The sequence below is a fragment of the Barbus barbus genome, assembly GCF_936440315.1.
Source record: "Barbus barbus genome assembly, chromosome: 26".
In the NCBI taxonomy this organism is placed as follows: domain Eukaryota; kingdom Metazoa; phylum Chordata; class Actinopteri; order Cypriniformes; family Cyprinidae; genus Barbus; species Barbus barbus.
This window is the reverse complement of record NC_136754.1, coordinates 11,758,016-11,783,364: the sequence shown is the minus strand read 5'-3', so window position 1 is coordinate 11,783,364 and position 25,349 is coordinate 11,758,016. Positions and strand designations below refer to the sequence as shown.

General features: G+C 35.6%; 3 protein-coding genes across 4 annotated transcripts in view; 2 read left to right on the top strand and 1 right to left on the bottom strand.

The window, feature by feature from the left end:
• Positions 1 to 3,404: 3,404 nt before the first annotated feature.
• On the top strand, positions 3,405 to 11,907 carry LOC306846701 (kelch-like protein 20). 2 transcript variants are annotated; one of them, XM_079380268.1, is made up of 12 exons: positions 3,405 to 3,513; positions 4,652 to 5,018; positions 5,154 to 5,360; positions 6,513 to 6,671; positions 7,142 to 7,236; positions 8,198 to 8,313; positions 8,409 to 8,592; positions 8,744 to 8,887; positions 9,003 to 9,136; positions 9,936 to 10,144; positions 10,222 to 10,328; positions 10,712 to 11,907. In XM_079380268.1, exons 2-12 carry the CDS (start codon positions 4,683 to 4,685, stop codon positions 10,794 to 10,796), a joined length of 1,776 nt encoding a protein of 591 aa, XP_079236394.1. In that variant the 5' UTR covers positions 3,405 to 3,513; positions 4,652 to 4,682; the 3' UTR covers positions 10,797 to 11,907. The 2 variants fall into 2 exon arrangements, with proteins under 2 accessions (XP_079236394.1, XP_079236395.1); XM_079380269.1 differs by having other exon boundaries at positions 8,744 to 8,899.
• Positions 11,908 to 12,261: 354 nt separating this feature from the next.
• LOC306846700 (centromere protein L) lies at positions 12,262 to 15,522 on the bottom strand. Its single transcript, XM_079380267.1, has 5 exons — positions 15,440 to 15,522; positions 14,943 to 15,102; positions 14,619 to 14,870; positions 13,190 to 13,741; positions 12,262 to 13,102 (listed from the first exon to the last, which is right to left on the bottom strand). The coding sequence occupies exons 1-5, from the start codon at positions 15,454 to 15,456 to the stop codon at positions 13,028 to 13,030; spliced, it is 1,056 nt and encodes a 351-aa protein (XP_079236393.1). The 5' UTR covers positions 15,457 to 15,522; the 3' UTR covers positions 12,262 to 13,027.
• A 220-nt stretch (positions 15,523 to 15,742) lies between these two features.
• LOC306845932 (aspartate--tRNA ligase, mitochondrial-like) overlaps positions 15,743 to 25,349 on the top strand; it is a 17,462-nt gene continuing 7,855 nt past the window's right edge. Inside the window, exons 1-12 of the mRNA XM_079378951.1 lie at positions 15,743 to 16,121; positions 16,217 to 16,316; positions 16,403 to 16,469; positions 16,609 to 16,710; positions 16,800 to 16,895; positions 17,686 to 17,809; positions 17,895 to 17,941; positions 19,315 to 19,421; positions 20,947 to 21,016; positions 21,498 to 21,677; positions 22,538 to 22,645; positions 23,212 to 23,274. Of these exons, the coding sequence (XP_079235077.1) occupies positions 15,944 to 16,121; positions 16,217 to 16,316; positions 16,403 to 16,469; positions 16,609 to 16,710; positions 16,800 to 16,895; positions 17,686 to 17,809; positions 17,895 to 17,941; positions 19,315 to 19,421; positions 20,947 to 21,016; positions 21,498 to 21,677; positions 22,538 to 22,645; positions 23,212 to 23,274 (1,242 nt within the window). The 5' untranslated portion in view covers positions 15,743 to 15,943. The remainder of the gene's footprint in view (positions 16,122 to 16,216; positions 16,317 to 16,402; positions 16,470 to 16,608; positions 16,711 to 16,799; positions 16,896 to 17,685; positions 17,810 to 17,894; positions 17,942 to 19,314; positions 19,422 to 20,946; positions 21,017 to 21,497; positions 21,678 to 22,537; positions 22,646 to 23,211; positions 23,275 to 25,349) is intronic.

Genomic DNA, 25,349 nt, shown 5'->3' with positions numbered 1-25,349 from the left:
CATGTGTGTGTTTGTGTGTGTGTGTGTGTGTGTGTATAGCGTATTATAAACTGAATATAATTTGGTTCAGGGGTTCTGTTGACACTAAAGCAGCTTTGAAGCTCCATTTCCATTCAGCATATCAATACATCTGTCTGGTTTCACATCAATGAACACTTGTTCTGAGCTCCAGAAACTTCTCCATTTGTTGCAATGACTCCTGATTAATGATTGCCCTCTGGTGGGAGACTCAGGCGATGCCTCCAGTGTCTCCACTCATACGGTGCCTTCTCACTTCTCTGTTATTGTCTTTCTCTGAATATTACACTACAGCTCTTGGTCTGTGAACTGTGCTTTGTTAGTTGACCTTGTAAAGCTGGTAAAGTGACCTAGGGTTTTGGATTTTTCAACTTTGGGTTATTATGATTATCATTTTTAACCAGGGTCCAGGGAAATACTGCATATGTTACATGACAGAGAGAGAGAGAGAGAGAGAGAGATGGCACTGTCAAATGTAAATATAGAATTTATTTCAATATATTTATTTTTCTTTTAAATTATTTATTAATTTATATTGATTTTAACTGTGACTTTGATGCACATCAGAAGTGTGAAGTTCTCCCTGCAGCCTTGTTTGATCGATTCCACCGAAATATGTTTTAACTTATTAAATATTATTCAAATAAATAATTTATACACACATATTGCCGTTCAAAAGTTTGGAAGATTTTTTTCACGTTTTTGAAGGAAGTCTCTTATGCTCAACAGGGTTGGATTTATTTGAAAAAACAGTAATAAAACAGTAATATTTTTTCAATATTATTACAACGGTTTTCAATTTCAAAATATAATTTATTCCTGTTATGACAAAGCTGAATTTTCAGGAGCCATTACTCCAGTCACATGATACTCCTTCTAATCTACTGATGTGGTCCTCAAGAAACATTTCTTCTTATTATTGTTACTGGAAATAGTTGTGCTGCTTAATATTTCTGAGGAAACTGTGATGTAATTTTTTCTTTGCTGAATAGAACGTTAAAAAGAACAGCATTTATTTGAAATAGAAATAGAAAAAAATTATGCATGCTCCCTGAATAAAAGTATTAATGTCTTTAAAAAAATAAAAATATCTTACTAACCCCAAACTTTTGAATAGTAAATCTCTTATTTCTTTGATATCTCTTATGCTCCACTTATTATAATGTAGTTAGGGCCAGAGCATAGTGGAACAACCTGTTAAGAATGAGTCCTTTGCCTAATTACAACTCAGCCCTTCCGTCCCCTCCAGTCCTCTCCTCAAGAGGGGGCCCTCCAGGTCCAGTGGCCCCTCCCCCCTGCCCAAACCTCAGCTGCCCCACCTCCTCCTCCCTCTCACCATCATGCTCTTTTCTCCTGGTTGCCTGGGCAATGCCTAACAAAGCCATCATTTCACCAATTTCCACAGAAACAGGTGCTGGCACAATGGCTGCTTCCTTCTGCACTGAAAGAGAAGGTTAGTGAGGTTCATGGGAACTCGGGCGGACAATCTCAGGGCTGTCCAAATGTCGTCCTTAGGCTCTGACATAAAAGAAGGCTAATTTGTTGTCGCTGTTTTCCCAGGAGGGGGGGAAAGGAGGGGGGACACATTTAGGGAGAAATAGACCCTGTGATATCAATCTCAGAGTAGCCGAGAGCTCTTTTTCTGATGTGCTTGACGTCCAGTGTTTTGCCTATATGTGGAATGACACATGTTTTATGTGTGTGGTTGTACGACAAAAAAAAAAAAAAGCCAGGACAAAAGCAGAAGCGATGTCACTGCTATCAGATGTGTCTTTGGCTATTTGATGCTGGTATTCACATGATATTGCACACAATTCCTGGTCCTTTCTGCCTTCCTCACTCCTCAGAATGAAAATCCAGGGATTGGGTGCTGGCAGCAAAGTAAGTCTGCATTTTTGGGGAAGGGGAGGTTCCCTTTTGCATGGTCCAAAATGATGTTTTGTTTCAACACAAGCTGTGTAAGACAACAACATTGATATAGATATATATTCTTTTTTGTGTATGTATAAAATGTATGTATAATAAATTAATAAAATGTAGTTTCTTACAATTTTTGATAATGCTACATCATTTGCATGTGCAATAAGCGTTTCATTTTGAAATTCAGACACAGCTAAATCTCTTCTGATCATTTATGGTATTTGAGGAGTTCAGGCTGATTAATCAGTGTCTATTGAGAAAGTCTTGTTTACCTCTATTAGTGGCGTTGTTTCCCCCCACATCAGGCTTCAAAGCACTGCCTCCTATGGTTCAATTTGGGGGCCACCAATGCACAAAGTAAAACACTCTACAAAAGAGTATAATAAAACATGCCACAGAACAGAAAAAGGGGAGAGAAAGAGAGGGATAGCAGGAGAAAGAGAGAGAGAGAGAGAGAGAGAGAGAGAAGGGGAGGGGAGGGGGAACAAGTGAATGAGAGAGACACACACTTGTAAACATGTCTGAAAGCATTCCGATAAACAGTGGAAGAATGTAGGCTTATTTGAGTCTCATCTAGAATGTCTTTGTCAGAAAACTACACACCTTTAAAGACAGACAGACAGACACACACACACACACACACACACACACACACACACACACACACATGTTGGTTTTTGTGGTTTATGGGGACTCTCCATAGGCGTAATGGTTTTTATACTGAACAAACTGTGTGTGCTATTGCCCTACACCAACCCTACACCTAAACTTAGCCCTCACAGGAGACTTTGTGCATTTTTAGATTTTCAAAAAAACACCATTTAGTATGTTTTTTGAATTACGGGGACATAGGCAGTGTCCTCATAAACCACCTTCATATTGTAATACCTCTGTCATACCCATGTCATTATACAAATTTGTGTCCTCATAAACCACATAAACATGCACACACACACACACACACACACACACACACACAGACACACACACACACAAACAAGCAAAAGGCAAACAGGTATATTAGGATAAATAAATAAATAACAAAGTAAACACAAAGTTATGTGTGAAAACTTGTTTGTTTATTTGTTTAATAATTTTTTTAATATATTAATAATTTTAGTGTTAAATATTACTATATAACTTATTTTATTTAATATATTTTCCAAGGCAACATTTCCATTTGTTTTTAATTTAAATATATTTTCATTGTAATTACGTTTATTTTACCTTTATTATTATGACTACTACTACACATTTTAATCGTTTCAGTTACTTTAATCATTATTGATAGCTACTTTTGTATTTGATGCTGGTTTAATCATATAGGTAAGTCAAAATTGCTGAAATTACAAATTTATTGTCTTCAAATTTAACTTTTTGCATTTCTGTCACCGTAGTGCATAATAAGATGCAGGACTTTTATTTTAAAACGACTATTTCCTGTGACTCTCAGGAAACTCATATAAAAAAATACAAAATAAAAGTGGACGGTAAACCCAGCGGTTGTCTTGATATTATCTGGTCAAATCTCGACGACTTAAAATTCAATCTGGACCGATTTAATGGACAAATAAGGTGAGGGAATCACACCTTTTCTGTCATAGTCTTTATAATGCGTAACGCCACTTTTGAAAAACTGCTAAAACAGTACAAATCCGATACTTCGATCAAGCCATGCTAGGGCTAATTGACACTCCGTTAACCAGTGTGTAAACAGTGAGTCTCACTCACAGATATAGTTAAACCTTGACCTTATATGTATTAAAACAGTTATTTTAGTAGCTCTCCCTAAAGGATATCGCTTCTGTTCGCGCGTAAGGTTTGCGTTGGGAATACTCTGGGCCCTGTCTAATTGATTACAAACATCACACGACCAATCTTTAATACTTTTCCAACGTCCATAATATTATTGAGCTGATTTGTGTTTATATTTGCCTCACATTTCTGTTTTGCTGCATTGTCACATTTCAACAGTTCAGAGCAACCAGTTAAGTTTCCCCACGAGTCCAAGTTATATTATAACTAATCTACACTAAATAAGTCTTAAATAGAAAGCACTGACGTTAAATGTCAATATGTAAGAAGTCTACGTGTTTTTTTTATTTGTTAAAGAACGTATGTCACATTCTGATATTCATTTGTGATGTTTACTATGGGCGTGTGTTGTGCTCATATTTGTTAGTCGTGCTGTTTTCAAGCTTGTTTGCATAGAGTTCAAACTGCTTGATCTCTAGGTAAGTTAATAATTTAAAAAAGAGATAACTCAACATTTGGCGTAACGTTCAGATTGCTCATGCATGCACAAGAAAGGCAATTGAAATCATGCTGCCATGTTTTGAATGTATTTTTAATGTTAATTTCTTCTTTCTAGCAGAGAAGTATTTAAAGAATACTAAAAATAGTTTCCATTTAGCATATACTTCCATCCAAATCGATTCTCACATTCAAGTCACCTTTATTTATATAGCATTTAATACAAAGCCAAAAGCAGGTTCACAGCAATAAATAGGTAAATAACAGAATTAGTGTTGCAAACTTCTTCAGTAATGAGACAAATGCAAATTTAGCTGTAAACAGTTTTTAAAAAGATAGTAGTGTTATTCAGCTGAAGTTGATAATTTAGTTCAGTTCATTTACTGTAAAGTCCATCAATCATGAGTTCAGTTCAGCTACAAGCACTGCATAAACTGACCGTTTTTTTTTTTTTCCTTAGGGGTACCTGTGCACGTCCAGATACCACAGGAATGGATATCACAAGTCGCTGCACCCTTGGTGACCCCAACAAGCTCCCAGAGGGAGTTCCTCAGCCTGCCAGGATGCCCTACATCTCAGACAAGCACCCTCGGCAGACCCTGGAGGTCATCAACCTGCTCCGCAAGCACCGAGAGCTGTGCGATGTGGTTTTGGTGGTGGGAGCCAAGAAGATTTATGCACACCGTGTGATCCTGTCCGCCTGCAGCCCCTACTTCAGAGCCATGTTCACGGGGGAACTGGCCGAGAGCCGACAGACGGAAGTCGTGATCCGGGATATCGATGAACGAGCCATGGAGCTGCTCATCGACTTTGCTTATACCTCACAGGTATGCAGTCCTATTGATGTATGCTCAATATTAAAGTTGCATTGAATGTTCAACTACTGTAAATTTTGATGCTTTGTATTGAAGCTCAATTTTAAACTTTAAACCAGCTGACGTAAGTTGTATGGTGGCCTGCAGGTGACTGTGGAGGAGGGAAATGTGCAGACTTTGCTGCCCGCTGCCTGCTTGTTGCAACTGACAGAAATTCAGGAAGCCTGCTGTGAATTCTTGAAGCGACAATTGGACCCCTCTAACTGCTTAGGCATCAGGGCCTTCGCCGACACTCACTCCTGCAGAGAGCTGCTGCGTATTGCTGATAAGTTCACCCAGCATAACTTTCAGGAGGTAATGGTTGACCTCGACACGCCCTCTATTGTGTTGACAATGAATGTACCATGACTTTGAACTTGAACCTTTTTGTTTCCATTTCTTACTTGTTTTTGCTTTCTTTGCATAGCACAGGTCTAAATATTTTCTTTACTAATCATAAGTGATATTACAAATTAGGTAACGCTTTACAGTAAGTAATTTGTTAATAGATTAGGCAACATGAACAACAGCATTTTAAAATTGCATTAACAAGAATTAAATTGATCCAAAATGACAGTCAAGACATTTATAAGGTTAGCAAAGATTTTTTCTTCTAAACTTTCTATTAAAAAAATCCTGAAAAAAAAGAGATGAGTTTCTACAAAAATATTGAGCAGCACAACTGTTTTCAACTGTGATGATAATAAGAAATGTTTTTGAACATCAAAACAGTATAAAATTACATTTTAAAATACATTAAAAAAGAAAATGATTAGGCTAAATTGTAATAGTATTTCACAATATTACTATTTTTACAGAAGTTTTGACCAAATAAATACAGCCTTGGTGCATCAAGAGATGTTTGAGACGTTACAAAATGTTACTGACCCCAAGTCTTTGAACAATAGTATATGCTGAAATTAACATTTACCCAGATAAATTGCAATTATTGGTCCTTGTTAGTTCATGATACCTAGTGCCAATGTTAACCTTATTGTACATTGATGCATGATTTTGGTTAAAAAAGAAAACTAAATTCATTTAGTAGTTCTAGTCTTAATATTAAATTCAGGATTGTAAATTTCAGACAATTTATATATAGTCAGTATATAAATGTTTGTAGTTGTGTTAAATGAAATATTGCTTGGGTTAGAATTGACACTGGTCAGAAAGTGTGGGAACCCTATAGAAGCCTCAGTTGTGACTTCCCTGTATCTAATTTTAGCCGTACACTCAACTTTTCCATCAGCTAGTTTAGGGTTTCCCTGATGACCGTGCAACCCTGTTATTTTTGACTCGTGGGAAGAACCCCCACTGCTGGTATCATATTAACACCCCAGTATTTCTTTATTTAGTTTAAAGGGTCATATACAGTACCATGGTTTTTACAAACAACTGTAATCTGTTTGGTGAAGTGAAAAATTGATATGTCACATGAATGTTTTTTTGATAATTTCTGCTTTTTAGGTGATGGAGAGTGAAGAGTTCATGCTGCTACCAGCCAACCAGCTAATAGACATCATCTCTAGTGATGAGCTCAACGTTCGGAGTGAGGAACAGGTGTTTAACGCTGTAATGGCCTGGGTTAAATACAGCATCCAGGAGCGCAGGCCTCAGCTGCCACAGGTCAGATATAAGCATATAGAACCCCAAAGACATACAGCTTATGGTAGATGTGTAATGTCATAATGTGTAATAAAACAAAATGCAATATATCAACGTTTAAAACAAGTGTTCGGTTTAATATTATTCTGGAAATGATGATGCATCATTTTAATGAATAGAAAGTTCAAAAGAACAGCATTAATTTGAAATTGAAATCCTTTATAACGTAATGCGTGTCTTTACTGTCACTTTTGATCAATTTCTAGCATTCCTGCTGAATAAATGTAACAATTTCTACATTATATTTTTATAATATATCTCTTTAATAATGACTAGCTGACAGGCTTTTAAATGGTTGTGTATGTCAACAGGATTAAAAAAGGGTACTTTGTAAATTACATGCAAATTATGTTATTATTTAGACTTGCATCAAAGAGATGACTGAAATGAATAATTCATAAGACCGCTCATCTCTTTTATCATGGCAACAGGTTCTGCAACATGTGCGTCTTCCCCTTTTGAGCCCAAAGTTTCTGGTTGGGACGGTGGGTTCAGATCCTCTAATCAAGAGTGATGAGGAGTGTAGGTGCGTTGTTTACAGTTATTTTTAAAAGTTTTAAATTTTTAAAAACGTTTTAAAGTTTTTGTTAATGGGTGAAGATCCTTCCCTATCGAATATCTCTGAAGCATAGATTATTAAGTTTATGAAGTGAGACCAGACATAGTTTAATTAAAAAAACAATTATGTATTTCTTTTATTTTCCAAATTTTTTTATTTATTTATTTTTCTATTTTTCATTTGTCTCTTGCCTTGAATATACCATAATAGCTGACAAAGTGCTCAATAATAAACTAACAATACTGTATTTTGAGGAATTTGTGCTTTAATCATGTTATTCAAACAGAATATAATATTCTAAAAATATATAAAACCTTTTTGGAGACCTTTGCAAAATTCAGATTTTATAGGTCACCTTGATCTTTCGTCTTGCCTTGCTTAGCTTACACCCATTTGCAATCAATGATTCTGTATCATTAAAATATGTGACCCTGGACCACAAAACCAGTCTTAAGTCGCTGGGGTATATTTGTAGCAATAGCCAAAAATATATTGTATGGGACAAAATTATTGATATTTCTTTTATGCCAAAAATCTTTAGGACATTAAGTAAAGATCATGTTCTATGAAGATATTTTGTAAATTTCCTACTGTAAATATATCAAAACTTAATTTTTGATTAGTAATATGCATTGCTAAGAACTTAATTTAGACAATTTTAAAGGCGATTTTTCTCAATATTTAGATTTTTTTTTGCACCCTCAGATTCCAGATATTCAAATAGTTGTATCCCGGCCAAATATTGTCCTATCCTAACAAACCATACAACAATGGAAAGCTTATTTATTCAGCTCGAGAAATCGACCCTTATGACTGGTTTTGTGGTACAGGGTCAGATATATGTTTTTATTTCTCTATTAACATTTAAATTTAAAATTTCCATCAACATTGAATCAACACTCCCCCTAACACCCCCTCCCCCCCATAGGGACTTGGTTGATGAAGCCAAGAACTACCTCCTACTACCCCAAGAGCGCCCCCTAATGCAGGGACCTCGAACCCGGCCCAGAAAGCCAATCCGTTGTGGAGAAGTACTGTTTGCTGGTGTGTGTTTTAGCAGCTATACCTTAGTTCTATTGGTTGGATTTTGTATGCTTTCCAAGATTTTCCCATATCTGACTTCTGTTTGTGTGACTCAGTGGGAGGTTGGTGCAGTGGTGATGCTATCTCAAGCGTTGAGCGCTACGACCCTCAGACCAATGAGTGGAGGATGGTGGCGTCCATGAGCAAACGGCGCTGTGGAGTTGGTGTCAGTGTTCTGGATGATCTGTTGTATGCAGTTGGCGGACATGACGGCTCATCTTATCTCAATAGTGTGGAGAGGTGCTGCTTGATTAATACAAATGAATCAGTTGTGTTTATCATGCTTCTAGAATCTAATGAATGAATCCTCACAGGGTGAAATAAAATACATGAAATTAATTATGGATGAAAATTGAAACTCAACATTTCTGCCCTCTGCTGGCTATGTCAGGTATGATCCTAAGACTAACCAGTGGAGCAGTGACGTCGCCCCTACTAGCACCTGCAGGACCAGTGTGGGTGTTGCTGTACTAGGAGGGTATCTGTATGCCGTGGGAGGTCAGGATGGTGTTTCCTGTCTCAACATTGTAGAAAGGTTAGTATTAAGGTAATTACACAATTATCATCTTAATATCTAAATGGACATGGCTTGAAGTTTCCTTTAGGAGGGGATTTAATTAGAAATTTGCTTTTTTTTAAATTATTTTTAGGTATGATCCGAAAGAGAATAAGTGGACTCGTGTTGCCTCGATGAGTACCAGGCGGTTGGGTGTAGCTGTAGCTGTATTAGGAGGTTTTCTTTACGCAGTAGGTGGTTCAGACGGCACATCCCCACTAAACACGGGTAAATACTGGAAGATGTAGAGACAGAACTCAGTAATATTGGAGTCAGTTCAAAGTGATCAGATATTGCTATGTGTGTAGTTAATATTTGATGTGTCTTCTGTATTTCTAAGAAAAAAATGCAGCTGAGGAGTGTTTTGACAGTTTTAAGATTAAAGTATTGGATATTATTATTCAATAAAAAAACATTACTGTATTGGCATTAAAACTTTGAAATCGTCAGTTCGGTCAAATTAATTATTGTTCAAAGTTTCAGTAGTTGTAGTCGATACGAGCACCAAATTTAATAAATGAAGGAACTTTTTGTGAAATTTTTCAGTACTACAGCAAAAAAAAGCTATTGAATTCACTTGTTAAGTTAATGGAACTCTATTTCAAATAAATGTTTTCTTTTGAACTTTCTGTTCATCAAGGAATCCTGTAAAATCTCAGTTTCCACAAAAATATTAAAGAGTTTAACACAAGAATGATAACAAGAAATGATTCTAGAGTCAGATCAGCATATTAGAATTTCTAATTGATCATGTGGCACTAAAGACTCGCTGAAAATTCAGTTTTGCCATCACAGCAATACATTACAAAAAATTTAAATATATTAAAATAGTAATAATATTTCACAATGTTACTGTTTTATTGCATTTTTAATCAAATAAATGAGCCTTGGTGAGCATAAGAGACTTTTGTCAAAAACATTTACAAAATCTAACTGACTCCAAATGATTCAATGTAGTGTTGATTGCTGTATTTCAGATATTATAAAGCAAATGCAGAATGTTTATTAACAGTGATTTTGTTGGCAGTGGAGCGGTATAACCCTCAAGAGAACCGCTGGCATACAGTGGCACCCATGGGTACCCGTCGGAAACACCTGGGCTGTGCCGTATACCAGGATATGATCTACTCTGTGGGCGGCAGAGACGATACCACGGAACTGAGCAGCGCAGAGCGATACAATCCCAGAACCAATCAGTGGTCACCTGTAGTCGCAATGACGTCCAGAAGAAGCGGGGTATGTGAATCTTTGAACTTGTTTCAGCCTTTTAAAAAAAGAATTGCTCAACAAATCAATTCTCTCTGTTGTTCTAGGTTGGTTTAGCAGTAGTAAATGGCCAGTTGATGGCAGTTGGAGGATTTGATGGTACCACATACCTAAAAACGATAGAAGTCTATGATCCTGATGCCAACACATGGAGGTATGTACACTACCATTTTGTATCATGGTTTCCACAAAACCATTAAGCTGCACAATTGTTTTCAACATTGATAGTAATAAGAAATATTTCTTGAATGCAAAATCAGCATATTAGGATTTCTGAAGGATTGTATGACATTGCAAAGCTAAATTTTCAACAGCCATTTTTCCAGTCTTCAGTTTACATTTTCAAATACATGAAAATAGAAGTCATTTTAAATTGTAATAATATTTCACAATATTGCTGTATTTTTTATCAAATAAATGCAGCCACGGTGAAAAAATCGTTTTACCCCAAGCTTTTGACTTGAATCATATTCAATTTCAAATCATAGGTGTTTTTCCTGTCACTGATTATTTTTTTCTGTTTTGTTTTTCCCCAAGGCTCTATGGAGGAATGAACTACAGGAGGTTGGGAGGTGGCGTTGGTGTAATAAAAATGACTCACTGTGAATCACATATATGGTAACACCTACAGTATCCATCTCTCAGATGCCTCACCATAGCTCGTGCCTCATAGAGACATCATGCAAGAGGAAAAAACTAAAATAAACTGAGTATGGTCTCCAGTTAGAGATGGCAAAGGTACCATCTCCTGAAGCTGCTCTGAGGAGACTCGTCTGGCCATAGAGCATCACTCCATTTTGTTTTTACATTTGGTTTCTCTTTCATACTTGAGAATAGCCAAAGGCAATGTTTTGAAGAGAGAAAACAGCAGCCGGAAGAGCATCAGCCAGAGCATTTGTTTTTCTGGAAGGAACTAGGCTTCTGCCGGTCTGTTTGACTGCATTGAAGAATAACTATAGTAAGAAACACGTCACTGGGGATTGGTGTGAATGATGCTCGTTCTTAAGAGCAAATGTTTCCCTGATTGATGTTCTCTTCTGAATTGGATGCACTGTGATATCTTTACCATTTCTTTACGTTTAGGTTTTTATAATGAGTTGTACACTGAGCATGAACTGTTCCTCTGCATTTTACCAGATGTAAGCAGATTAGTTGATGTTTTTCTCTTTTTCTTTGGTGTACTGGAAATGCAGTCCCTCCTGAAACATTGCAATCTAATGAAGGCTGTAAAAGAAGAAAATAAGTTATTTTTGAAGCAGTAAAAAAACAGGTTTGAGGTATTATCAATTTGTTTACTTTTATACAACCGAATGCATCAATGAACCAGTCCGTGCACTTTAATCCACTAAGAGTTTTTCTATTAAAGTTTATTATTTTTTTTTATATTGTTGGATGTATTGTTTTATGCAAGTATGAGGACCCAAGGTAAAAAGATTTTTCATAATCTCAAATTTTAGAACTAACAGGTTTGCAGTAGTAGCCTGCACGTATGCTCAGAAACTTAATGTAAAGCTTGTTACTGAATATGAGATGAATCTCTTTGAATTGTTACAACTTCCCTTACATTTTTTTTTTTTTTTTTTAACACTTGTTTTCCCACATGACAGTTATGTGTTCTAGTCTTTGTGTTGAAATACGGTTACATAAAGTATATCTTCCATGATCTTATTTAATTTTAAAGATGTACAACTGTCTATACATTTCAAATCTTTGAATGTGGAAATAAAATATCCAAAGAAAAATAATCCAAATGATTGCAGTCATTGAAAGATCAGTGGTTCTCAACCTTCTTGACTCCGAGGCCCCCCTCTATTCAAGACAATATTTTCTCTGCTCCTTCGGCTATAATGATGACAAAGCAGCTTGTTTTCAAACATTTTTATCACCGAAACTAGGAGCATCAATAGATACACAAATCACTGTATTTTTATTGCAATGATCTCAATTTCAAAAACTCTGGTCTTCACATTTAACACTTTTTTTTATCATTTAATTTATAAGCCCCCTGTTTGAGAACCACTGATTCAGACTCATCAAATTTAAATGTCCATTTTTCCTCATACAAATTTGGAGATCTCTTAAAATATATAAATAGAAAATTCAACTTAGATTTGTGCTTTATTGAAAGACAAATGGTAACTCAATTCAAATACATTTTGTCATGCACACCTTAGGTCTTTTTCTGATGTAAATGCTTAAATGAAGGGTGTTTTGAGTGCAAATTCCAATCAAAACCAAACTAATTTCAGAACTACCATCAGAACACAAACTTCTGCTATCTACAGGCTTTGTAAAGTGATAGAATCTAATAATCTAAATGTATAACATTGTTGGCACTGCTAGCAAAACGTAATCAAATAATTTTAGAGGCCCTGAGTCAAAACACATCTAAACATGTATTAACAAAAATTAAGCCACTATTCATTATTTAAAGATAACAAATATCCCTATGTGATTTACACACTTTAAAAGGTTCAAAATGTTTGAATAAAATATAAACATGTTACAATATACTAATAGACATATTAATACCCATTTGTGTGAACTATTTATAAGAACCTATACATATAGTAGTGATAAATTTACACATAGTTGATAATCAGGTTTATTTGTGATAAATGAGTTGTATCACATTAATATAAGCCTAAGACTGATATGTTTGTCTTGATAAAACTCTAGCAAGTAAAAAAAGAAAACAGGCAGGATAAAAAGTTCAATTTCAAAAGCTGGAAAACCAACACAGACATACTTTACAGCACAAAAAAATAAATACGAGACAATAAGCTTTAAAAGATATACAAGTTTAGATGGCATAGAAAAATGTATTTACAAATCTAAAGTAGAAAGCAGATTTTAGGTTGGCATTTTCAAAAGAGCAGATTCTGTCAGCAGGGTAAGTAAGGTGGTGATATAGTCACTGTTTCCAATCTGAAAGAGAGAAAAATCAAGTTGTAACAAATACGAATGCAACTCACGCTGTATATACAACGAATAGATACGACACATAACAATTACCTTGATTTTCCCATCAAGATGTGCTGATCCCAGAGCGGTAGATACTTTTATGAGTGTACCAGCAGACAGGTAGATCTTAAAGTGTCTAAAAAAATGAGTCTCCAGCCCGTTGATGAAAGACTGGACCTCTTTAATATCAATCTTGTCGTCTGCACTCTCTTCTGGGTGAATGCTGTTCCAAAGCTCCCACGCATCCTGTGGGTTAACTGTATACGAGACATCCAGCGGTGGCTGTGTCGGAAGGCTCCAGGCCAGTTTCAGATGCCTGATATTGCAGGTGGGATGGCAACCAGTCCACAGAGCAGCCAGCCAGTTGAGAGTGGTGGAGTTTAAAGCCAAAGAACCAAAGTTGCAATCAAAAGCCCTCTCGAACCAAGATTTAACCAGGGTTGTAAGAGACTCCGGTCCGCTTGTGCAAAACAGAGGTAAGCTGACAAAATCAGGAGGCAGAGACCTCAGGTATTCCGGATCACCATTGACACACGTGAGCCAACCGCGCCAGACAACTTTCGGTGCATCTGCAGCTGCAGCAAATACTGGTTTGGACTGGATCTGAGGGAATAAGAGAAAAATTTACATGAATGTGGCATATTTATATGCTTCCATTCAAAAGTTTGATCGGTGAGACTTTTTGAAAGAGGTCTCATATGAAGAAGCCTCTTATGATTGACAAGGCTGAATTTATGATACAAAATACAGTAAATATTGTGAAATATTATTTCAAATATCTTTATTTTAATATTTTTTAATTCTGCGACGGCAAAGCTGAATTTTCAGCAGCCATTACTCCAGTCTTTCTTTCAGAAATCATTCTAATATGCTGATTTGATGCTCAAGAAACAGTTCTATTATCAATGTTAACAGTTGTGCTGCCTAATAGTATTGCAGAAACTGCTATTTTTTCAGGATTCTTTGATGAAACGAAAGTTTGTGTAGCAATGTCACGTGATCTTTCAGAAATTATTCTAATATTCTGATTTGGTGCTCAAGAAACAGTTCTTACTATTATCAATATTAAAAACAGGCTGTGCTACCTGCTATTTTTTCAGGATTCTTTCATGATCTTAAAAGTTTTTGTAGCAACGTATGTATTGTGACATCAATTTAATGCATTATACTAATTAAAAATAATAATAATTTGAACCCAAGCTTTTCACGTGGCCCTTTAGAAAGGATTCTAAAGTGCTGATTTGGTCCCAAAGAATTATGATGGTTGAAAACTGGTTTGCTGCTTAACATTTTTATTTTTGTGAAAACCATGATGCATCTTTTCAGGATTCATCGAGGAATTGGAAGAAAAGCATTAATTTAGTATCTTTTGTTACATCATAAATGTGTTACTTTTGATCAATTTAATGCATCCTTGCTGAATAAAATAATTTATTTCTTAAAACAAATATGAATTAATTACCAGCCTGTTCAGGCTTACCTGAATGAAAACAGTCTCAGCATCCTCATCGGTCTCAGCCAGTCCAAGAACTGCAGTAAATGTGACCTTAAATCCCACTTCTAACCCAACTTCAACTGCAACTCCTTTCTGTTTCTCTGCTACGATGAAGGCTGCGAGATGTTTGGAATATGATTTCAGCTGTGTATGTCTGAAGTGATGCAAAGGGGTGACATAAGACAGCTTCCACTCATTTTTCACCAGAAGAGCGATATGCTCAGGGTCAACCTTATTCTGTAGAAAAACAAAGACATTTGACACTCAATCCACTCTATATCATATTGAGATATTGAATGAGTCTCTTACAGTGATCAGTTGTGATTTGGCAGCCTCTCTACTGGTTGGGATCTTCAAGACTGTTAAATGTCCTGGTGTTTGCCAGAAATATGAGGGTGCTTCCACACAGCTTCGACCATAACTTTTGCTTCTACGAGTAACAGGTCTGCTGGCGGGAGTGTTGACGGCGCTGCATGGGCAATACAAGCAACAGATATAGCTATTAATAACGACTCTACTACTAATGGAACCAACAATGATCAACAACTTCTGTTTTAATGAAAAAATATGTTATATGTTGTAAGTGTACGCTTACAATACACTAATTTTTTCATTTAATTAAATAACTTGATCAGAAAAAGACAACCGTTCAGACAACCGCTAAGCTACTATTAGCATTTCGCTAAACCACAACACGACCCATTTTCGTTGTATTAAGTGAGACGCCCATACGTGTTGTGTTTCAAATAAACATTCTGCGCGATAAAACGTTTTAAAATAAGGTAAAAATCTTAAATCTGTCATACCTGCCTCTCCCCTCCATGATGAACAAAAACACACCGAGCCAAAAAAAAAAAAAAAAAGGAGGAAGAGTATTTGAACATCCCGCTTTCCCGGCGTGCAACGGGGCGGGGCAGGAATACAAATCGATTACTGCTAGTAAGAGTAATCTGTATCACATATTTCTACATTTAGTCGAATCTATATCATATTTACCATGATAAGTAAACGGTGTTGGTAGACTTAAAAGTATGATATATAAATATAATACAAGTTATTTATTCTCATGTTACAAAAGCATAGATCGATTAGTTCTAATTCGATTAGTTATGTCAGAGTATTCCATGAGCTGGACTGTAGCACACGGATACTGCGTAACTGCATTTATAGATGTAGACTCGCGTACACAATGAAGACATAATCAAAACATACATCATTATGTGAAATAACAGCTCTGAGAAGTATCTTTTCATTTGTTAAAGACAACAGAATAAATTTAGCCAAGACACCACGACCTCGCATAAAGGACGATGGCAAACAAATACAGATTATTTTTTCTTAGATCAGCCCAGCAGGTGTTGAGATGTCTGTATAGCAGAAGATCAGTACCTTCCATCAATCATATTTATTTCACAAAACCATCTCTACCTACAAATTCGTTAGCATGGGCTCATAACTTCTCCAGAAACTGTTCTACTTGCTCATTAGGTAATGTGACCTTCATTAAACTAGACAGTGTACTTGTAATAGCTTTTTTTCAGTATTTTAAGTGTGATATTTCTAATCTATTGTGTGTCTTGTAGGTCAAAGCAGTTTTTCATTGAGAAGCCACACGTGTGGAGAATTGTGTTCCAGTCATATAGATGAAGAGGTTACTTTATGTGGCTGGATTCAGTACTTGAGGTATGTGACACAATGCTTAGTCTTTCAAAAAAGTCACTGAGCCACATCACTACATCAGACAGACATATCTGTACTTGTCCCTTCAGGCAAGATCTTTTTGTGATCTTGAGAGACTTCAGTGGATTGGTGCAAATTCTTATCCCACAGGATGAGGTAGCAATATGCCTTTATTGCTTATTTTGTGTCTGATCATTTCATTCTGGTGCTGCTACCAACATATGTTGGCTCATTAGTTGCAGTAACATGTTTTTACCATTACTGTATATTTTTCTTTGACACTTTATTTATTTAGTCCAAATCTGAATTGAAGAATGCTTTTCTTGGTCTCACTGTTGAGTCCGTCGTCATGGTTAAAGGAAGGGTCAGGCGAAGACCAGAGGGACAGGAGAATAAGGTCTGTTCATATGCACAATAATGAGAAAAGTATGAGACTGTGGATCAGTGTGAAATATGTGTAAAATTGTCATTTTTATTCAATATTAGAAAATGTCCACAGGAGATATTGAGGTCTGTGCTGAGAGCATGGAAGTGTTGAATACCTGCCGAAAGCTGCCTTTTGAAATAAAAGAATTTGTCAAAGTAAGTAAAAATAATTTTGACTATATAAGTGTTGCATGTATGAAAATGCATTATAAAGTAGTTCTAGAGTGTATCTCACAAAGAACATAACAAGGTCAGATTTCCCTACAAAATCAAGTGAAAAAATGAGTGAAAAAAATGTATACCATTCAAAAGTTTGGGTTCTTTCAAAAAAAATAAAAATAATTTACTTTAAAATCTCATCAAATGCTGTGTTTATTGTTTAAAAAAAAATCAAAAACAGTAGTACTGTGAAATATTATTACAAATTAAAATGACTTTTTTTTATTTTAATATATTTTAAAATGTAATTTATTCTTGTGATGAAAGCAGAATATTCAGCAGCCATTATTCCAGTTTTCAGTGTCACATGATCCTACAGAAATCATTCTAATAGGCTGATTTGATGCTCAAGAAACATTTATTATTATCCATGTTAAAAACTATTTTGCTGCTTATATTTTTTTGTGGAAAACATGATACATTCTTGGATGAATAGGAAGTTCAAAAGAATAGTTTAATTCGAGTCAGTGTCATGGAAATGATGTCACAATGAAAAAAATCTTAATTGGCCTAAAAATGTGAAATATGACCTTGAAGTGTTTCTTGCCAGTGTTTGTGATATTCAACCTATGTCATTTGCTGTGGAATAGCCAATTAATTTAATTCCAGATGGATGTTGTTTTCATTATTCATTTGAAATTATGAATTTCATAAAGTAACACTTATTGTCAGGTAGGATAAAACATTCCTGATATGTTTAATTTTAATTCTTATGTTGGCCTTGAAGAAATCTGAAGCCCTCCGGATGCAGTATCGGTATCTTGATCTTCGGTCACCCAGGATGCAGTACAATTTAAGACTGAGATCAGAAATGGTGATGAAAATGAGGGAGTACCTTTGCAATATGCATGGTGAGGATTTACCGTGGCATTTTCATACTTGTAAATCTGTTAATGTACTAGAATACTCACTGAACATTACCTGTCTTTTCCCAAGGATTTGTGGATGTGGAAACACCAACATTGTTTAAGAGAACACCAGGGGTAAATATTTTTTTCTGTATAAACCAAGTGTCATTCTTATAACCAAAATATAAGGCAAGGTGCTAATTCAGATACACACAATTTTTTGTTTCATAGAAATCTATGCACATTTAATCAATATGGAATTAAGAAAAATATATATGTATATAGTTCATATGTATATATAGTATGAATGCAGAATGTAGCTTGACACACTAAGCATAAAATCATTTGCATTTATGAGAGCCTATTTTACGCTGCACAATTCTTCTATAGTGACTCATGTTTCTGTTTCTTGTCTCCTACAAGACATCCCTGTAAGGCTTGCCCAAACATCAACAAAATACAGCTGGTGCAAAATATTGCCAGATCATTACCCAAAAATTTGTGAGCAATCACATCACATCTTCCCTCTGGCTTTGTTGTTCTAAGAATTTTTACATCTGTTTTCAGTGAATGGACTTTTAAAACTTTTAAAGCTTTGATACATATGTATGAGCGTCTGAATGCTACTCACTTGATCTTGGTAACCCCACTGTTACTGGACACTTCAGTTTGCAGAATAAATTAATCAAGACTGAGTGTGAATAGTGAATTCATACAATGGTATCGGTAACTGAAAGCATTTTTGCATTTATTTGCATTCATGCACAATGTGGGATTGACACACTTAAAAACAATTGCATTTGACATATGCACAACTACAGTGGTTTTCTATACTGTTGTCACTTCATTTAAACATAGCCTATAGGTTTTTGCAAAGTCACACAAATTGAAGTTAGTGAAATGACTTCAAAATTATACTATTAGATTTGTTATTTATTTCCAAAACAATTTAGTGGTTTTGGCTAAAAAAATTAATTCTGGTGCAACACTAGAAACAGCCTTCCAAATAGTACAAATACAGTTGAGGAAAAGTCTAATTTACGACATCACACAACAAAGCCGGGCAGATGCTGCAAAGTGGTCTGTAGGGGGCAGATGATCATCTAGAATGTTACAATGTCTGCTAAGTAGCTTAAATATGAAAACCCACATTTGTACAGTTGAAGGTGTTGAATAACCTTCTATCATACATAGGACTTCTCTGTATACAAAACCCATCTATGTTTCAAAAGAAGGATGGATGATGGGGGGATAGATAGAGAGATGGGTATTAAGCTGCACAGATATATATTTAGATCATTAGAAGTCAGTGAGGTGTTTTTAATATTCTTTTATATTTTGCATGTTCTTTTCCCTTCTGCACTGTACTAATTTATTTTGGTTCTCTCTTTTGTATTTTATAATGTGACTTTCATTTATCAGATTGGCTTGAGATATGCTGGCTGATTCAGTTCTCAGTGAGAGGAAGGAATACACAGAGTTTATTCAAGTGTAACTGTGTTTCTTAGGGTGCCAAAGAGTTTGTGGTGCCATCTGGAGACCCTGGGAAGTTCTACTCTCTTCCACAGAGCCCACAGCAGTTCAAACAGCTTCTTATGGTGGCTGGCATAGACCGGTAAAAGTCATATTTTCTAGCCTTTTTCTTCATATTCACAGATTGTTGTCAGATGCTTGGCACGTCCACTAAACTCTGCCTTCACTGACAGACAGCACCTCGAAAACAAAACTACATCTTGTTGGCCAACATACTATCGGAATCAGTCTTATTCTTAGCTGTTCACAGCTTTAAATTATGCAGAACTGCATTCATTCCAATGCTGTGTGAAATGCCAAAACAATGACATGCATGTGGAGTGTACTGCATTATACGGATTAGAATGCTGCTTTGAATTCTAGCTGCTTTATGAATATTTTTCTAATTTGGAATTCAAAGCAAAGAATTTTGAGGTGGTATTAGCACATCAGTCACTGTGTGGGTTGCTGCTGACATGTTTAGCTTTGTTTCCAATGTTTGTGTATTAAAGGGGTCCAGGGCCCATGTGAGTAGATAACATTAATAGTTATAATAGTAATAGCAGTTAACATTAAAGAATTGTCAGATTTCACAAGACCTAATATATGATCATTTTAAACTCAAATGATGAAGACACTTAGGTCGCAGTAGATTGACACTATGAAAAAATATTGGTGATTCTGTCTGATACAATAAGCAATATTTTTTTCTAAATAAGATAAAATGCAAAAAAACTAAAATCAGACATTTTGATGGCAGATGTAATATGAATGTACGTAGATGAACTGAACATGCACAATTAAATATCCAATATCAACTGATATCAAAAATCTCTAATATTGACCAATAACCATTATGGGTTCCCCTGTTATGATATCTCCTTTTATTTATAATGCAACTATTTTTTTTTATAATTATAAATATAGTTTATAAAAAAAAGTTTTTTTTAAAGAAATTTAATACTTTTATTTAGCACCAAATCAGCATATTAGAATGCTATAAATTACATTTTTAAATGCTGAAATAGAAAGTTATTTTCAGTTGTAATAACATCAACATTCATGTATTACCGTTTTGCATCAATATTACCGTTTTAATGTTTTATTTTTTTTTTCTAATAAATTTGGCTGAGGTGAGCATAAGAGACTTCTTTTAAAATCACTGAAGAATCTTACTGACCCCAAATGTTTGAATGGTTGTGCATATTATTTATTTATTATAAATATAGTATTTTCCTGAGTGAACTTTTAAATACTTAAAATTAGATTATTTGTGTGAAGCAAAGTTGAATCAAAAGCAGCTGAACAGAAGTATGAGGCAGCCACCCAGAACACACTAGTATTGTGTTGACGTTTTTGCACAGGCAGCACCGCTCTCATTTTGTTCAGAAAGTGCAAAAGTCTAGTTTCTATTAGATTATGGAAAATGATAATGACCACAATAGTCTCATTTTCATTTCAATTTTGGCAGTAAGTCTCTTTGAATTAGTAGTTGCGCTAAGCCAGGACTGCAGGCTAGTTTTATGAAAAGTCTGTCAAAGGAAAATGATATGCTATGCATGATTTCAAAATGTCAGTCAGTATTGGCCCACAGTCACTTACTTGCTGGTTATCTCCCACAATCTCAGGTACTTTCAGCTCGCTCGCTGCTACAGAGACGAGGGCTCCAAGCCTGACAGACAGCCTGAATTCACACAGGTAATGATGTGCTAAAGGTTGAGGGGAAACACGCCACAGCACGTCTGACAATATCTGCGAAACTGGGGCTCGGTTCTGATGCAGATGAATATTGAGTGTTTTAATGATGTGGCTCGCTCTAACTTCCTCTCGCGAGGGTGAGAGCTGCTAATAGGCTTTGCAGGATTCTCACTCAGACTAAAAATCATGAACCCCAAAAGACCATTTTTCTTTTCTTTACACAGGCTACAAAAATCAAATTTTTTGAGTCATTTGAGTCAAATCTGATTAGTTGTTAATGTTCTGAATTGCAAAAAACCCCCCACCTGATATCTGAAAACTGATCCAAACCGCATTCAAGTAATTTGAAATACGATTAAAATAACTTTTTATGCATCGTCTGAGCAAAAGAATCAGATTTGAAAAACAAATCGGATTCATGTGCAATGTGAACAAAGCATTTTCACTCATTTCTCTCTTTTTGTGTTGACACATCTCCTAGGTGGATATTGAAATATCCTTTGTAGACCAGGCGGGAGTCATGAGTTTGATTGAAGGCTTGGTTCATTACTCCTGGCCAGAGGACAAAGGACAGATTAATGTTCCTTTTCCCTCCATGACTTATGAGGAAGCCATGAGAGACTACGGAGTTGACAAACCAGACACTAGATTTGGGATGAAGGTGACCGCACGTTCTTTCTTTGTACACATCATCCTAGATTGGACGTAAGACATCAATGAGGTTGTTTGCATGCTGGCCGTTCTTGGCGTCACGCAGTGCTGGCATCCTGTTTCTCCACACATCACAGATTTCCATGCGGTGCTCAACAATTAAAAAGGAATCTCTTGTGATACGTTTTCTCACAGCGTTGTGCGTCCTGAATGCATTCAGTTCTGCTCATACAATTATAGAGCCTTTTGCTGAATCTGGGATGTTTTAGCATTTAGATAAGTAATAGATAAATGTGAAATACACAACTATTCAAACGTTTGAGGTCAGTAAGATTTTTTAAGGAAATTAAAATGTAAAAAATTACATCGCTAAATTAAATTCTTAAAAATTGACATGTAAAATGTCACCAAAAAAATGTATATTTCAAATAAATGCTGTTCTTTTGAATTTTCTATTCATCAAAGAATCCTGAAAAAGCACAACTGTTTTTAGCATGGCTAATTATATAAAGTGTCTTGAGCACCAAATCAGCCTATTAGAATGATTCCTGAAGGATCATGTGACACTGAAGACTAGAGTAATGATTTTGAAAATTGTAATAATATTTCACAATATTATTGTTATACTGTATTTTTGGCCAAGTAAATGCAGTCTTGTGAACATAAGAGCCTTTTTATACCCCGAACCTGGTAGTGTATGAATTTATTTGAATTACTTTTTATTTTTTTAATTTAAAAAAAATATATATTTATGTATATTCCATTAGACACATTAATAACAAAATTTACACAAATTGTCTTGTTGATAAGTTTATATTCCCTTTGTGTCCCAATCTGTTTTCTGAAGTGTTTTTTTTTCCCCCTTTTCAGCTTGTGGATGTCACCGCAGCATTCCTGGGAACACAAATTGAGTTCATCAGAGATGCACTTCTTAAACCAGGTGGCTGCGTTCAGGCCATCTGCGTCCCAGAAGGAACGGTAAGGACAGAATCTGTAGATTCTGATTCTTATGTCTCAACACCGCAGCTGAATCTACAGCACAAACAGTGTAGTCAGATTTCCAAATGAATGAATCTTTTCAGTCCGTTCTTGTTAGTGATTTAAAACTGACAACACAATCTGTGTAGCCTGGTTTTCAAACAAATAATTATTATGATCTGAATGAATGTTTCAGTCAATTAAATAATTTGCCACATCAGTAAATTTAGTATTAAATGAATTTCATTTGCACCTCAAAAGAACAAAATGAATTGCTAACAAAATAGTATTGATTAGAGGATTAAAAGTATTTTTATATTCATATTCTTGTCTTTCGAGAAGGCACCAAACTGGAAATGTGCTCCTTTTAACTTGTATTACATTGGAAATCAATGAGCAGCGTAATCAGTGATATAATTCATGCGGTCTTCATTCTATTAGTCATTTTTATTAAAAAGCAGCTTAATCATAATGAGCATTACAATTTATCCCAGTCATATATCTCCTCCCCCTTATACTAACTCTGGAGCAGTTGACAGTAACTGTGTGTGGTGTTTCATCCACAGAAACACCTGAAGGGCAAAGACTTAGAGTTCCTGAAACAAACAGCCAAGACACAGCATGGTCAGGTGAGTTGTGTGTCTTTCTCCCTCTGTTTGCTGATGGAACGCCACCAGCATTCAGTGTGTGCACATCACTGGACGTCTCCTGAAATATTTATCTGAAAAGTAATCAATAAGTCAAGATGATTTGGTGGTAAAACAGTCAAATGTAACACACAGCATACTTACCCTGAGGCAAGATCGAACTCACACAGCTCCCTTTTTGTGTTGTTGGCTGTCCATGGAGTCTTATAAAGGGAATGTTATATGTGTTTTTTCTCCACACCATATGTAGTACATTTCTAATTTATAGCTTGTAATGGTTCATGTCATATAATATCGTTTGATCCATTTTTCACGATAATTCATGTTAGAATCTTGATACTGAGATAAAAACTAATACTAATTTGCTTCTTCTCTCATTTTGTTCTTGTTAGTGGAGCTGCTAAGGCAAACATCTCTGTATTACTATTGCTCATTATGAGGGAACTATCCCTAAATATTGGGACAGTTTACCCCCAAATTAAATTTGTTTTAATTTCACCCTAATGTCATTCAAAACTTGTATGACTTTCTTTCTGTTATGGAACATAAAGGAAGATATTTTGAAAAAGTTCCAACTTTTATTGTTCATACACTGGAAGTCAAAAGGGTTGTTTTGGACCCACTGATCTATATAATATCTATTATAGATTAGTGTTTGAACCCCACTGACTTTCCTTATATGAACAAAACAGAAAATCAAAACCTTCCTTTGTTTTACTGAACACAGTAAGTCATACAGGTTTTGAACAACATAAAGGTGAGAAAATGACGACACAGTTTTGAGTTATTAAACTTATTATAGCATGACCAGTGTAGTTAAATTCCCAAAATGAATGGCTCTTTTAAGTAATTTGTTTACAATCCACTGTAACCAGTGTGGCCCAACTGATTCCTGAAAAAAAATGTTTGAGTCATTTTTGAGCCTTTATTTTTGGTGAATTGGAACCATATAGCACGATCAGTGTAGTCCAGCTGATTCCCAAACAAATAACTCTTATGAGTCATTTTGTTACGAGTCTGTCTGTCTGTCCTTCCCCCTCTCCTATCACAACACACGCCCTCACCTGGAATCACCTGTGTATTAATTCAAGCCACCTGCACCTCATCAGCACCTAATCAGCCCAGCACTACTTAAGCACACACCCCACTCCAGTCAGTTGTCGGATCTCACTTACACGAAGTAGACTCTCCTAGCTCTTCGCTGCTTCTTACCAAACACTTACCTGAAAGACTACTTACGTCCTACTCCTCCATCGTTGGTTCCCTGTGTCTCCATCGTCTGTCTTCCTCCATCCGTCATCGTCCTTCGTCTCCACCTTCATCTTGGGGTGTGTGCTGCTTCCACAAGTTCCTGGCGAGATACAACATCTCTCAGTATATCCTTTCTGCATCTCATTCAAGATTCAAGACTCAGCTCACCTTCATCTGCCTTATTTACTCTGCTAAATCAATAAACATCCCGCATTGTTCACTAATCCTCTGTGTCCCGACTACTACCGTAACACATTTCTTTGTCGTGAATAAAAACATAACACAACCAGTATAGTCCGACTCCTAAACAACTGATTCTTATTAGTTGTTTGTTTTTGGCGAATCAAAAAAAATATATATACAGCACAACTAGTGTAGTCAAACCTCATAATGAATGACTCTTATGAGCTGGTTCTTTTTAGTGAATCAAGCGTAAGTTACAGCTTACTGTGTTATTTTGTACTTGAGGCTTGTGAGATGTAAATCAGTGTAGTTTTTTCCAGTAGTACTTAATAGAAAAATGAATCAATTAAATGTTGTTAAATTTTTTTTGCATTATTTAACTTGACTCTAACCATAGTGTTTATTTGATTGAACATTCTAAAAGGTACATTTTGTTCACTTTTTTTTTTTTTTTTTTTTTTTTTTTACTGAAAAAACTAAAATCTCATTCCTGTCAAAAGGGGAACATTGTGTTAATAATGGTTTCTTATAAATGTCAAGAACATAATTTTTTAATGTTCCTAAATACTTCTGTCTGTGCCAGTAGCCTTGTGGTTGTGCTTTGGGCGACCCAACAAGTTCTG

Excerpts from the sequence above, each read along its gene's own strand:
- LOC306846700 (XM_079380267.1), bottom strand. Across the intron at positions 13,742-14,618 it reads CTGAGACTGTTTTCATTCAG|ATCCAGTCCAAACCAGTATT; the intron begins GTAAGCCTGAAC and ends TTATTCCCTCAG. Across the intron at positions 13,103-13,189 it reads ATCTTGATGGGAAAATCAAG|ATTGGAAACAGTGACTATAT; the intron begins GTAATTGTTATG and ends TCTCTCTTTCAG.
- LOC306846701 (XM_079380269.1), top strand. The coding sequence starts at position 4,683 with ATGGATATCACAAGTCGCTGCACCCTTGGTGACCCCAACAAGCTCCCA. Across the intron at positions 5,361-6,512 it reads CCCAGCATAACTTTCAGGAG|GTGATGGAGAGTGAAGAGTT; the intron begins GTAATGGTTGAC and ends TCTGCTTTTTAG. Across the intron at positions 6,672-7,141 it reads GCAGGCCTCAGCTGCCACAG|GTTCTGCAACATGTGCGTCT; the intron begins GTCAGATATAAG and ends TCATGGCAACAG.